General features: G+C 36.3%; 1 protein-coding gene across 1 annotated transcript; it reads left to right on the plus strand.

Moving 5' to 3' along the window:
- The first annotated feature begins 2,215 nt into the window (after nt 1-2,215).
- On the plus strand, nt 2,216-12,442 carry BAT1 (bidirectional amino acid transporter 1). The gene is made up of 8 exons (XM_006842605.4): nt 2,216-2,437; nt 2,569-2,829; nt 6,505-6,523; nt 6,601-6,820; nt 7,208-7,389; nt 9,081-9,370; nt 9,847-9,976; nt 11,923-12,442. The coding sequence occupies exons 1-8, from the start codon at nt 2,328-2,330 to the stop codon at nt 12,268-12,270; spliced, it is 1,560 nt and encodes a 519-aa protein (XP_006842668.1). The 5' UTR covers nt 2,216-2,327; the 3' UTR covers nt 12,271-12,442.
- Nucleotides 12,443-13,706: the final 1,264 nt, after the last annotated feature.

The following is a 13,706-nucleotide window of genomic DNA, read 5'->3' on the forward strand; positions in this document are numbered from 1 at the left end:
CCATATAAAAGTAGGGCACGACTTTTGCTTCATAACTCCACATTAAGATCCATCTTTCTGAAAAGTGTAATGGTTTCCTTCCAAATCGGGTGCATTCAATAGGTGCGGTTATATAGACCCTAGGCTCTAAACAATCAAATTAGAGCCTACCTTCAAATAGTGTCGAGAAATATAATTTCAATACTGAAAATATTTGTGATAGCCTTAAAATATGTTTTCATCTTTATTTATAAAGTTCAAAGCTTCAAAAACAGTGTAGATCAATAGTTCTACGAACATTTGAAAATTGACGGTCCAAAAATGCATTTCAAAATACACTATTTCCAAAACTTGAAATCCATTTTTTTCTCATGTCCATGCATCTTGATATTGAGATGATCAATTTGAAGATATTTGGGCATCAAAACAACCTCTTTTAATGAAAGTTTTGAGGTAGGCTCAAATTTGATTGTTTCGAGCCCTAGCTCTACGTAAACTTTTCTCTTATTGTTATGGGAAGAGTTTATATAGAGCCGGGGCCTCTAAACAATCAAATTTGAGCCTACATCAAAAATTTCATTAAAAGATGTTGTTTTGATGCCCAAATATTTGCAAATTGATCATCTTGACATCAAGATGCATGAACATGAGAAAAAATGGATTTCAAGTTTGGAAATAATTTATTTTGTAACACATTTTTGGACCGTCAATTTTCAAAAAATTTTAGTTCTCATAGATCTGTCGATCTACACTTATAAATAAATATGAAAATATATTTTAAGGCTATCTCAAAAATTTCTAATATTAAAACTACATTTCTCGATACTATTTAAAGGTAGGCTCTAATTTGATCGTTTAGAGACTAGGCTCTATACAAACCGCACCCTATTATTATTGCCAAAAGATATTATACACTCTTGGAGTAGAATGTTCATTTAGACCTTCAAGTAAAACACCACTTATAATTAATTTTAGGACCCTAAATTTAGGTGATATAACCTCTTGAACACATAGATTAACTTAAATAAAAAAAATTCTTACTTGTACCCTCTATACACTTGAAAAAATAAAAAAAGTGGAGAATAAGTAGAAACCATTCAATTTTTAGATGGTGAGATCCTAGAGCTCAACTTTCATAATTTATTTTTGGGTGTGGTTTCTATAAGGTTGCAACCTTAAACAATCTAATTGAGGCGCACTTCCAAATTTTATTAGAACATGTAATTTTGGTATAAAATATTATTAGGATTATTTGAAAATCTATTTTCAAATCTAATTATAAATTTTAAAATCCAAAAATGGTAAAAATCAAGAAAATCTATAAACATATGAAAATCTTGAAAATGGACGGTCCAGATAATGTATTGCAGGATGCACTATTTTTAAGACTTAGAATATAATTTTTTTTCATATTCATACATCATGATGTTGAGATGATCAATTAGAGGGTTTTTCAGATGGATTTTTTTGAGTGGCATCTATAATTCAAGGTGCAACCTTATATAAACTTTTCTCTGCATTTTTTAACAATAAGCTTCCAGTTTAATTTTTAGGTGGCCATCATCATCATAATCCTTTCCCGGGGTCGGCTACTCACACAAATCCTGTCCGTCTATTACTGATCTATTAAATGTCATACCCGGCTGTAGGTAATTCTCGAGTGGAACTCAAAATTTCAGATCGGAAAAAATCCTCCCCAACTCCGAGGTCTTCTCACCGAGGGAGTGGAAACAAACTATGCTCCCGAGGGAGCATTTTTGGGATGCTAAAGAATCCAAAACTTCCAATCCCACCATTGAAACGTGGACCGACTTTGTGTCCTCAGTCAAAACGCACTACTGTAATCCCTCGAATCTGGAATGCGAAACGCGAGATCCCAGGGATTTGAATTTCTTCCGATTTATTGCTTTGGCATTTAATTTCTTTCTATGAAGAAATTTCTTATCAATTGATTGATACTTAATATGTTCTTCTCTGAATAAATTTCTAACTGTTGACCAGCAAATGATGAGGAACCAGAGATAAAAAAAGTTTGAGCTTCAAACTCCCAAAAAAATCTCAAATACTCCGTAAGAAACGCATTGAATATGAGCTTTGGCGACTCTAATGGTGTATTCTAATTGCCCAGGACACATGCTCTTTAGGCTGCCTGTTCAGTCATAATTTGCAGAACAAGTGGGGCATCACCTCTCTCTCTCTCTCTCTCTCTCTCTCTAGATACTTGCTAGAGAGTAATCTACAATAATTTATAAAAGTTGTTATATCACCTGTCTAAAGAGAGCGTGTGTCTCAATTCTGTGGGTGCTTTTGATGCAATAGAATTTTAAGCTTCTTCCATAGTGTTGAAGATGGCTTGGAAGAATGAGGAGAATGGTTCTTTGGAGACTGGTGCTCAGGACTCAGGCCATGCCCGCCTCCATGAGCTCGGATACAAGCAGGAGTTGAAGCGCGACCTCTCGTATTCACCCCCTCTCTCTCTAGAATTCTTTCAATTTTTTTTGTATTTTTAGAACAATTTTTGTTTTACTTTCATATTGAATTTGAAATTATTTTCTTTGTTTTGGGGCTTTTGCTTTGTTGGGTTTGCAGGGTGATCTCCAATTTTGCTTTTTCGTTTTCGATTATATCGATTCTTACTGGAGTTACCACTCTCTACAACACAGGGCTCACTTTTGGTGGCCCTGTTGCTACAACTTATGGGTGGTTGATTGCTGGTTTTTTCTCCATGTTGGTTGGTTTGTCCATGGCTGAAATTTGCTCTTCTTACCCAACCTCTGGTGGCCTTTATTACTGGAGTGCTAGGCTCTCTGGTAAAGACTGGGCCCCCTTTGCTTCATGGATCACTGGCTGGTAATTTTTCACTTTCTTCTTTTTATTTGTTTTGCATTTTCTCATATTGGGCAGTTTCAATTTCCTAACGAAGATTATTTTTAGCAGATTTTGTGGAGCATTTTATATTTTAGATGAATTTTCCATTTCTCTGTTTATGTCTCAAGTCCCAACTCCCAACTTTAGCTTATGGATCCCTATCAATACCCACATGTAATATTTATAACCTCTTGTTCTGTTGAAGCGTATTCTTTTCATCAAAACATGATATTTGAATTGGTTTTGAGGGTATTGAGTTCAATTTAAGAGAATTGTGAATTTGATCAAGTTTTTAGATGCAAACACACTTGTAAGTTGTGAGGCTTGTATTAAGATGAACCATTTCTTCATCTGAAACTCTGGTTCATGACGCCACCCATTTTAGTTTCTAGATTTCAAGTATACTGGTACGATTTGCTTCACGGTGGCCTTGCTTTCTTATCTGATTTTTAGAGACTAGGACTTTTGGGTCCTAGTTGAAACTAAATGGTGGTTCTAATGTCGCTTCTCCATGCCATGCCTCATATAATTATGTTATCCACATATGATTAGTGTTCCTATGTTTCATATTCAGGTTCCTTACAGGGCAACTCTTTGTAAACTGAAGATGTTTATGGTTGTTTTGTGCTAATTACTTAAATATTTCACCCCTTATGTAAATAAATTTGTGTTTGGCAGTCAAAAACAAATATACCCATAGAATGAGTGTAACAGAGATGAGGATGTTGAGATTGATGAGTGGCAACACAAAAAAGGATAGAATTCAAAATGAATACATTTGGAAAACTTTAGGTGTGGCACCAATAGGTGATAAGATGAGAGATAATAGACTTAAGTGAGCTAGTCATGTGTGGCGTAGACCCAGTACAAAACCTGCTAGTATATATTCTTTTTTCTTATTTTTCTTTTTGGGTCATGCTCTGCTATTTATTTCATTGTCTGACTTCTATGGTCTTTATTTATTTTATTTTATTTTCAATTTTTTCTTCTCCTAAGGAACTATTGCTTTTCACCTTCCTCTGATGTACTTGAGCTTATCATTTTATCTATTTTCTAGCCTAAGAATAAATTGGCTGGAGTGAGTTATCCCCAAAATGGTATTCAGTTTGCGTTTCCTTTCTTCTCTTCACTTTCTGGGAGTTCTAATACTCTACAAATAGTGTGCATGGAAATTTCAGTACTTCAGAAGTTGTTCCACTTCGATTTGTCTATTTCAGTTTCAAGGGTAGAGTTGACAATCGGAACTCCACATTTTCATACCACTTTTAACGCTTGAATCAACATCTATCTTAAGTTTGTCTCCCTCCCATGAAACTGAGAACTTCATATCACTGAAATTCATAAAGTGAGGAGCCTAGCTTCTGATGTCAAGTATATAATATGGAGTCCTAGTCTTTCATGTGTTTCTCCTAAAGTATCATTAGTTTCACTCTATAGTTTTTTATTGCTAGTTTGGTGGGCTATTACTTGTTTTTCACTTCCATCATTATTTCACTGCTCCATATATTTTTGCAGTCTTAATATAGATTGATCTATTAGCTTTCTTTGACTTGTGACAGCCATACCTCATGCATGAGAGAATTTCACTAACAACCGTATATGTTGGAGTTAATATCAAAATACTTCATCATCATCATCCGCATCTTATCCTAAGAATTTGGAGATGAATCCTATTATGCTATTCTTCTCTATCTAGGCCATACCCTCAGTCTGACCATAAGTCACCATATCTCTTCTTATTACTTCCATCCATGTCCTTTTGTGCCTTCCCCTTGCGCTTTTAGAGTCTTCTACTTGAACCAAATCACGCAATTTCAAAATACTCATTGTATAGAAGTATAACTGCTAACTAAGAGAAGTAATGATTTTCTGGCATATACAAAGTAAATTCTGCTCTATGACTTGGAAGTTTAAAAATGGAGGTACATGTATATCACGTAATATGTTTCCATTGATTATATTTTTATCCAAAATGATGAAATATAAAATGAGAAAATATATTTCTTATGGGAAACCTTGCAATCTCAGGTATGTATGCAGTGTCCTAGGCTGCATAAATCAATCTATCATTTACATTTGTGAATTTTTGCTTATAGTCATTAATGATTGTGAAACCATCAAACCACAAAATAAGCCATATTTTCCGTATAAACCAATCTTTTGAATAATCTTAACAGAATGATACAAAAACCTAAGTTCAAGAAATCTCTAAACATAGAGAAATACTTTGTCCACAGTTTGATATTTTCAGAGATGTACCAGTGTAGCTGTTATTCACAATGTACAAAACAATCTAGAGGAAACCATTATAGGAGGTTGGTAATCCTAAAACTACTCTAACAAATATCTGCAGTGGTAGAGAAATGATGTGGAGAGCCTATGGATTCAAAACATAATAAAAGAATTCCTAAATAAACCTTATGTGTGAGTGAAATATGGCTTACAAAGTCTCAAAGGGGTGGTTTGGTGACCAAGTAGGTCATAGCAACAGTCAAACCCTAGTAAACTCAATCTGGGGTTTTCTCAGTATGATGGAAACACATTTGGAAGATGATGTCAGCCTAAAATTATATAAATGTGAAAATGCATTATTAAGACTTTATAAGCATGTTGACTTGAAAGATCCCTTAGAGAAAGGCCATATTAGAGGGACTACCTAGGGATGCTTCTTTTAAGTGACCATTAATATAGAAAGTTCGACAGCTTCTATCTTTTAATTTGGACATGTGATTTAGGAAAAATGAAAAGGCATTCTTTTGCCAGCTCTTGACATCTCTGTGGACAACATTTTCCCCAAGAAATACCAAAAAGAGCGCACGTTTTATATCTTGGGTTGATAGTCTAAGAAAATGAAGAAATTGGGAAAGATGTCGCACATAAAATTAGAGCTAAGTGGGCGAAGTGGAGATGTGCAACCGGAATTTTATGTGATCGCCGCATACCAATGAAGTTGAAGGGCAAGTTCTATAGTACAGTTATAAGACCAGCTTTACTCTCTTGGTGGAATGCTGGGTGGTCAAAAAACAATATACCCACAGAATGAGTGTAGCAGAGGTGAGGATGTTGAGATAGATCAGTGGCAAGACAAGAAAGGATACAATTCGAAATGAATACATTTGGAAAAATTTAGGTGTGGCACCAATAGGTGATAAGATGAGAGAGAGTAGACTTAGGTGGGCTAGCAATGTGTGGCACAAACCCAGTTTTGAACTTGTTAGGAGGTGTGGGTTAGTTCAAGTGAAAGTTTCAAAAAGGCAAGGGGTAGGCCGAAAAGGACATGGTTAGAAGTAGTGAGAAAAGATATGGGGATTTATGATCTCACTGAGGGTATGACCCTTAATAGAGCAGAATGCTGGACCACGATTCTTGTAGCCAATCCCAATTAGTTGGGAAAAAGCTTTGACGACGATGATTACGATGATGATACTTGTTAAACACATACATGGTGCAAACATATTGTGATATAAATGTTTAATGGCTGTAAAGTTCGTCTACAAGTATTTATTAGTTTCTTGTTTGGTTGATGGAAATTGATTTTGTATCTGATTTCGTCTACAAGTATTTATTAGTTTCTTGTTTGGTTGATGGAAATTGATTTTGTATCTGATTTCCCATGCCTGAGTGCTGAAAGTTTGTGTTTCACATGGTATCCTGCAGGTTCAATATTGTTGGTCAGGTATGTCAAGTTTTCTTATTCCATATTCTTCTACCTAGTATTTGGCAAAGCAATTTAGATGGCTTATATGTTTGCAGTGGGCGGTCACTACAAGTGTAGATTTTTCTCTTGCACAATTGGTTCAAGTGATTATTCTTCTTAGCACTGGAGGAGCCAATGGTGGTGGATATCAAGCTTCCAAATATGTAGTCATAGGTTTCCATGGTGGATTTCTACTATTGCATGCACTTTTGAATTGTCTTCCTATCTCTTGGTTATCACTATTCGGGCAGATTGCAGCTGCATGGAATGTCTTAGGTAAGAACTATAGATCCCTGTTTGTCTTAGGTAAGAATTATAGATCCCCATTTGTTCGGATTCGTGCTATATTTCCTAAAGAATGAACTAAGCTTGTAACCCCATGGCACATTGGAAATAATAATGATTAAATAGTCATTTTACCGATGCACCTGGTATTCTGTAATTAAGGGATGAACACTATGGGAGATGTGCGTGTCCGTAGAATAGACTATTTTACCCTAATGGTGCCAAATATTATAGAACGAGTCCTATGATCAAATTTTGCAGGTACACAATTTCTAACATTTATCAGCAAGGGATATAGGTTAGATTATCCCATTTCCCCAGTTCATGATCTATTGGCATCCCCGTTTTCTCTCAGCTAATCGCAGACATTTTTTGCAGGTGTTTTCGTTCTTATGATTCTAATACCATTTGTGGCTACCAAGAGGGCCAGTATAGAGTTTGTTTTCACACACTTCAACTCTGAAAATAGTGCTGGAATTCAAAGCAGGCCTTATATATTTGTCTTGGGCCTCTTAATGAGTCAGTATAGTCTGACAGGTTATGATGCATCAGCACATATGGTAATTGATGTTCTCTTTTATTCTTTCTCAATTGCCCAAAATGAATTCTACTTCAGAAAAATAAGAGTTTCAGTTTATTTGATGAAAAGTACACAATAATCTGGTGGAAATTGGAAAACCATATCCATGATGGGTCCTATCATCATCCCATCACCATTCTCCAATGAAATGATGGGCGGTGATGGTGCAATAGTAGCACCTACCATGGGGTTCTTGTCCTGCTTTGTGGGTTTCACTCTCATTGAATCGTTTAATTGGAGAGTGGTAATGGTGGAATTTGGTCATCCACAGTCCATTGGATTATGGTATACTATCTCGTTTTTTTTTTTTTTTTTTTTTTTCCCTCTCACCCTCTGCACCGTCCAGGCCTGCTCGCTATACACAGTGTCCGGCGCTACATGTGTCACGGGGACGTGTGCTTATAAAGCGCTATGCCCTGGTACAACGTATCGCAGACTGGGGGCTGGTCCCTGGGCTCCGTAGCATATTTGGGGTATACTATCTCTTGGTCATAGTTTTAAAACTCGGCCGAGGCAACTCAGACTCAGCCGAGTAACTCAGCCTCGGCCCATGGGCGAGGCGAGTTAGTTGTACACCATATTTTTGAACTTTAACTATAATATTACTACAAAGTCATATCAGATAGTTGGGAATCGTTTACTGTTAGCGCTAAGGATTATACTTTACCCCATTCAGGGTTCGAATCTTGCCCTTCACCATATTTTACCCGACCGTCACCTTTTTTTGTCGTTTGACCATCATCGTTTTTTGTTGTTTGTCCAAAAACAAAAAAAGCACCCACCAAGAATCTAGCTCGAGACCTCTTCCAGGCGCACTAACCAGCACGCTATTCTTTATTTTGGTGATAAAAAAGGAACTTATATTATATATAACTATTATTTTTCTTAATTTTCTTTTAAAAAAAAGAGCTAGACTTGGGCGAGTTACTCGTACTCGCCCAATTAACTCGCCTTGGCCAGGTCCCGAGTACCTTGGCCGAGTCGATTTTTTCAGCACTGCTCTTGGTTATTCATCATGTTTTTTATTCTTTTCCATTTTTTTCACATATAACAATGGAAAAAGATGGTTGTGCCAAGTCCTTTCTTTTTCGCTTTTACTTGACAAACTTTGGATTTCCCAGTATCCTTTTCCCAGTGCTGTAAAATTTTGGTTTTTCTCATTCTAAATTGTTTCCCATGCTCATCATTTTATGCAGCATTTTTGGACTCGGCCGAGTCCACTCGGACTCAGCCGAGCAACTCGGCCTCACCGGAGACGAGTTGGTGGCAAGTTGGATGCCCAACTCTCGAGGTACCAAAAACCTCCTAAGAAACATAAAAATAAGTTGAAAAATAAAAAAAGAAATTAAACACCAATATATAGGTTAGAAATAATTTTTTAAATCATCTCAATTTATACGTATATATCATAAATCAATTTTTTCAATAATCCATCTTTATAGATTATTCCGTCCTCTTTAGTCTTCTAATGATTTATATTAACTCTGTTTTTCTTATTTTTAACTATTTTTTGGTGCTTTTACCTTCTTCTTACTTTTTTAGACTTTATTTGGGGTGTACATAACTTGGCCGAGTCTACTCTGACTCAACCGAGTTACTCGCCTCGGTCAGGGACCGAGTACTTTGTGATATGAGTGAAGATAACTTATGCCTTTTCCTTTTGTACTTCAGACTGAGGAGACAAAAAATGCTGACAAGAATGGGCCTAAAGGAATAATAAGTGCCATTGGTATATCCATTATTGTAGGATGGGCTTACCTACTTGGTATAACATTTGCAGTAACCGATATTCCATCGCTTTTGAATGCTGAAAATCATGCTGGTGGTTATGCTATTGCTGAGGTATTTTATTTAGCCTTCAAGGAAAGATTTGGGTCTGGAACAGGGGGGATCATTTGCTTGGGTGTTGTAGCTGTTGCCATATTTTTCTGTGGTATGAGTTCAGTGACAAGCAACTCAAGGTACCATCTCTCTCTCTCTCTCTCTCTCTCTCTCTCTCTCTCTCTCACACACACACACATGTCATTTTTCTATGGGATTGTATACTAGAACACTTTTTTTAGTACGAGGAGGTCACAATCACCCTTAGCCATCGCATGTGAAACCTGACAGCTAGGATTGTGTCATGCAGTTCGAGAAATGTTTTATTGAGTTTTGTGCCCAACTAATTACACACCCCCAGCCACCCGATTTCACATCTAACGGTCAATAGTGATTGTAACCTCCTTGTGCCAAAAATAAATGGTCTAATTGTATATTTTCCTGTATCTTTACATTTATTTGAATGCGTATATGTCTATTCTAGTGCTCAAGCGAAAGTTGACAGTCTGAAACTACATTTTCTTTAAGAATTTTTCTTATTTTACTCATTTGAAATGTCAATATGCTTCCTAATTGTGGATTTGATCTTCTGTTTTTTTTTTTTGTCTATTTTCAGGATGGCATATGCATTTTCAAGAGATGGGGCTATGCCATTTTCTTCATTGTGGCATAAAGTGAACAAGCAAGATGTTCCCATAAATGCAGTTTGGCTTTCTGTAGTAATGTCATTTTGCATGGCACTACCGGTAAGCCATTGTATTTCCTCTGCTTCTTAATGCACTTTCCTTGTAAATCATGTTTTGTTACTTATATTGATGTTATTGTCATCATCTTATTATTATCATTATTGGTCTAACAAAGAAAGCAACACACCAAAGCCTTTGTCTGAATTAAAACATTTCCTGATATGCAGTTACTTTTGTCTGTGACTGAACATGTTAGTGAAAGCATAAGTATTTCTTTACTGCTATTCATTCTCGTGATTCATACTTTCTAGTTGAAATTTGTAATTTCTAAGTGGCAGTCAATTAACTCCAGTTAGCTGAATTTTTCAAAGCAATGGCATGTGAATGAATATAGGCCCTGAGTTCTGTGGCTCTCCTATTGTTCTTTCTTTATGTTTTCTGCTGCTCCTCTATTTTTAGTAGTTCTTGTTTCTGTGACATATTTGGATAAGATCTCTACCTTTAATATTCCCTATTGCAAGCCATGATCTTTATGAAATGCTCTAAATATGAGACATTTTCTACTGTTCAATGAGTTAGACTAATAAAGTTTTACATGAAGCGTGGGGGGAATGTATTTTGACCCCTGTGGTAATTCAAGATGGCGCATTGCATCTCAAAGCATTCCCCCTATGTTTTAGAATGCAGTGCAATAAGCAGGATCATGTAATGAGCAGGCTTTGTGAATCATTTCCCTTATTGTGGTTATGATTTTTGAGCTTTTTTTATAGTAATTATAGGGATTCTTTTTTTTTTTTCCTTTTGGTGGCTAAGGGAGGGGTCCACTAAGGGATGAGGGAAGTTCTTTACGGAAGAACTGGGGAGCAGGGTTAAGCAGCCAGAAGCAGTGAATGGCAACTGCTTAATCCATCCTTGGACAACAATTAGGACAACCCATAATCAATAGGCTTGCAAAATGAGCATCGCCATTGATTACCTCGATTGGCTCGGAAAATATGTTCTTATGACTTGAAAATTTCTTCCTATTGGGAATCCAGATAAGTGAAATAATAAAGAGAATAAAAAATCAAAAGCGAGAATAAGTATGAAGCCTCTGAGTGAACAATATCAACTAACACAGTTCATGAAGTATGGCAGGTTGGTCTCAGTGGCTGTCCTGGAGGATTGAACTGGATGTTGATAAGGGAAAAAAACTAAAATTTGATTGTCATTAAAGAAAAATCATATTTTTATGAATCTTGAACCTGCCAAATTTCTGTCTCTAATACACCCACTCATGATATTTATTAAAGAAGGATTTGCGGCAGAAGTAACTGTGACATCCTGAGAGTGCATCTAAACAATCAAACCCTACTAAGTCTCATTTCTTATCATGAAATATGGGAAATCCCTGTCCTTGTTGAGGTCATTCTTATGCTTAGTTTACCTAAGATTGTTGTTCATGAGATTATGGGGAATCCCCTTGTAGGCCAAGAAAGATGAAACAGGGTGAATTAACCTCTAAATGGCCCTCTTTATCCCCATGCTTTTTGAAATATGAACATGGAGTTTGGCAGGCCTTAATTGATTGTTTTTCGATGGCTATTTTTGTTATATTTATCCAAATAACAAGGCATACTTTCTTGATATCCAAGAAGTTCATTTTGTAGCTCGTTTAACTTTTACGCTGATTGAATTTCTTGATCACCGTTTGTTTTGGTTGGCTTGGTTTACATGAGAACAAGCTTCAAAGTTTTAAACCTTTAACCTCCCTCATGCAAACTAAGTGTCACACCACTAACCAAAGCCCACATTGTCAAACAGTGTTCATATCAGTTCATCTTGTTTTAAGTCTTGCCTTAGAATTAACGATCAAAGCTGCTGTTTTTATGTGTGTATGTGCGAGTGTGTGTGTGGGTGTGGGTGAGACAGAGAGAGCTATGAATTCAGTGGAGTTTCCTATGTTGCTTGATTCTTACTTTGTATTAATGAACGAATGATGCATCTCTCTCTCTCTCTCTCCACAGTCCCTTGACAGCCTGGTTGCATTTCAAGCAATGGTCTCGATCGCAACCGTTGGACTATACATAGCATATGCATTCCCAATCTTGTTAAGAGTAACACTAGCTCGCAAGTCATTTGTTCGAGGCCCCTTCAACCTTGGCCGATATAGCTTGTTAGTAGGTTGGGTGGCCGTTCTTTGGGTTGCCACAATAACTGTGCTCTTCTCTCTACCGGTTGCCTACCCCGTAACTAAAGATACACTCAATTACACACCAGCAGCAGTTGGTGGTCTCTTAATCCTCACTGTTTCCTCATGGATCTTAAGCGCTCGACACTGGTTCAGAGGCCCAATTTCCAATATTGACTCATAACGCGGCAGTGTAATATGTATTATTGTTTCTTTTCTATTATTTCATCCAAGAATATTTTTCTTTCAATTTATATTGCGCAATTTCCATTAAAGAGGATGGGGGATGGAACTGGATATTCTGTATTTATGTACTATATTTAAATATCATCTAATTCATTCTCTGCGCAAACAAAGGAATGTGGAATGGGTTTTCTTATTATGCGGTTTATGTATTATTGCTCTTTCATGTACCCTTTTATTTTTGTGTACCCCTATGAAGAGTAAGAGGAATGAGTGAACTAGAGATTCTATACTTGTGTTCCACATTTCTAAAGCATCTACTTAAATTCCAATAACCTCATCAAGAAGAAAGGTATTGCTGAATGGATTTTTCATTGTTTAGCATTATATAGGTAGCTATACTTATTTCATACATAGTGAGATTTACCCCAAATTATATTCATTTAGCACATCATTGGATGGCATGCTGGGACAGCTGAGGGTAATGCAAAACTCTTATGCCCCATTGGAAAAAATATTTGCTGGTCCTACACAACAAATCTGTAGATTTGGCCTGGCAGCCTGTTAGAAGCATATCTTGACCCCAAAACTCCCAATCATCATTATTTATTTCTAAAATCAATCTATTAAGAAAAATTATTTGGAGTTAAAGTAAGGAAAATTGTTTCATGCGGGCTGGACCGCATTTCTACAATATGCGGTCCAGAGGTATAAAACATCCATATTAAAGATGGATGCAAGTAGGTGATCCATCTAAAAACAAGTGTAACTAACGATTCAAATGTTTTTGTATTATAATTATTATTTTTAGTTTTCAATATATTTTTTTTTCATAAGTATGATCTCCATTGTTAAAGATTATATCTTCTCTAAAAATTAGAATCAAAATATACTTAAAAAATATATTTATTGCCAAGCCCGCATTTCTACAATATGCGGGCTGGCAGCATAGAAACCGGGTCCCTAAAGTAATCCTCCAAACTAATTCTAGTTCAAAGATTATCGAGGTTTAAGGTATCAAAATTTTGAGTTCTTCTCTTGGAATTTATCAAAAGTTGAATCCAAGATCATATGAAGGTGGTGTTTTTACTGTGAGGCTAGACATAGAATCCGGTCCCACATGACCACAAAACAATTGCTCCCGTCATTTTTAGAGGTGGCAATGGACACGGACCCTACCCGAGGCCCAATGGGTAGACCCAACCAAAGTCGGGGTATGGGTACAAAATTTTGATCCGGTAGGTCGGGTCTGGGTTTAAATCTTGGAACCCTACCATTGTTTGGGTCTAAGTCCAGGTCCATGTAGACCCCGACCTGGACCTGACCTCCTAAATAGTTATGATGTTTAAATAATATTAAATAGTCATTTATAGTTATAATTTAAATAATTATATATATTTATATAAAAAATATGTTTAATTTATGAAATATATTTAA

The sequence above is a fragment of the Amborella trichopoda genome, chromosome 13, assembly GCF_054954075.1.
Source record: "Amborella trichopoda isolate Santa Cruz 75 chromosome 13, AtrichopodaSantaCruz75HAP2 v2.0, whole genome shotgun sequence".
Classification (NCBI taxonomy): domain Eukaryota; kingdom Viridiplantae; phylum Streptophyta; class Magnoliopsida; order Amborellales; family Amborellaceae; genus Amborella; species Amborella trichopoda.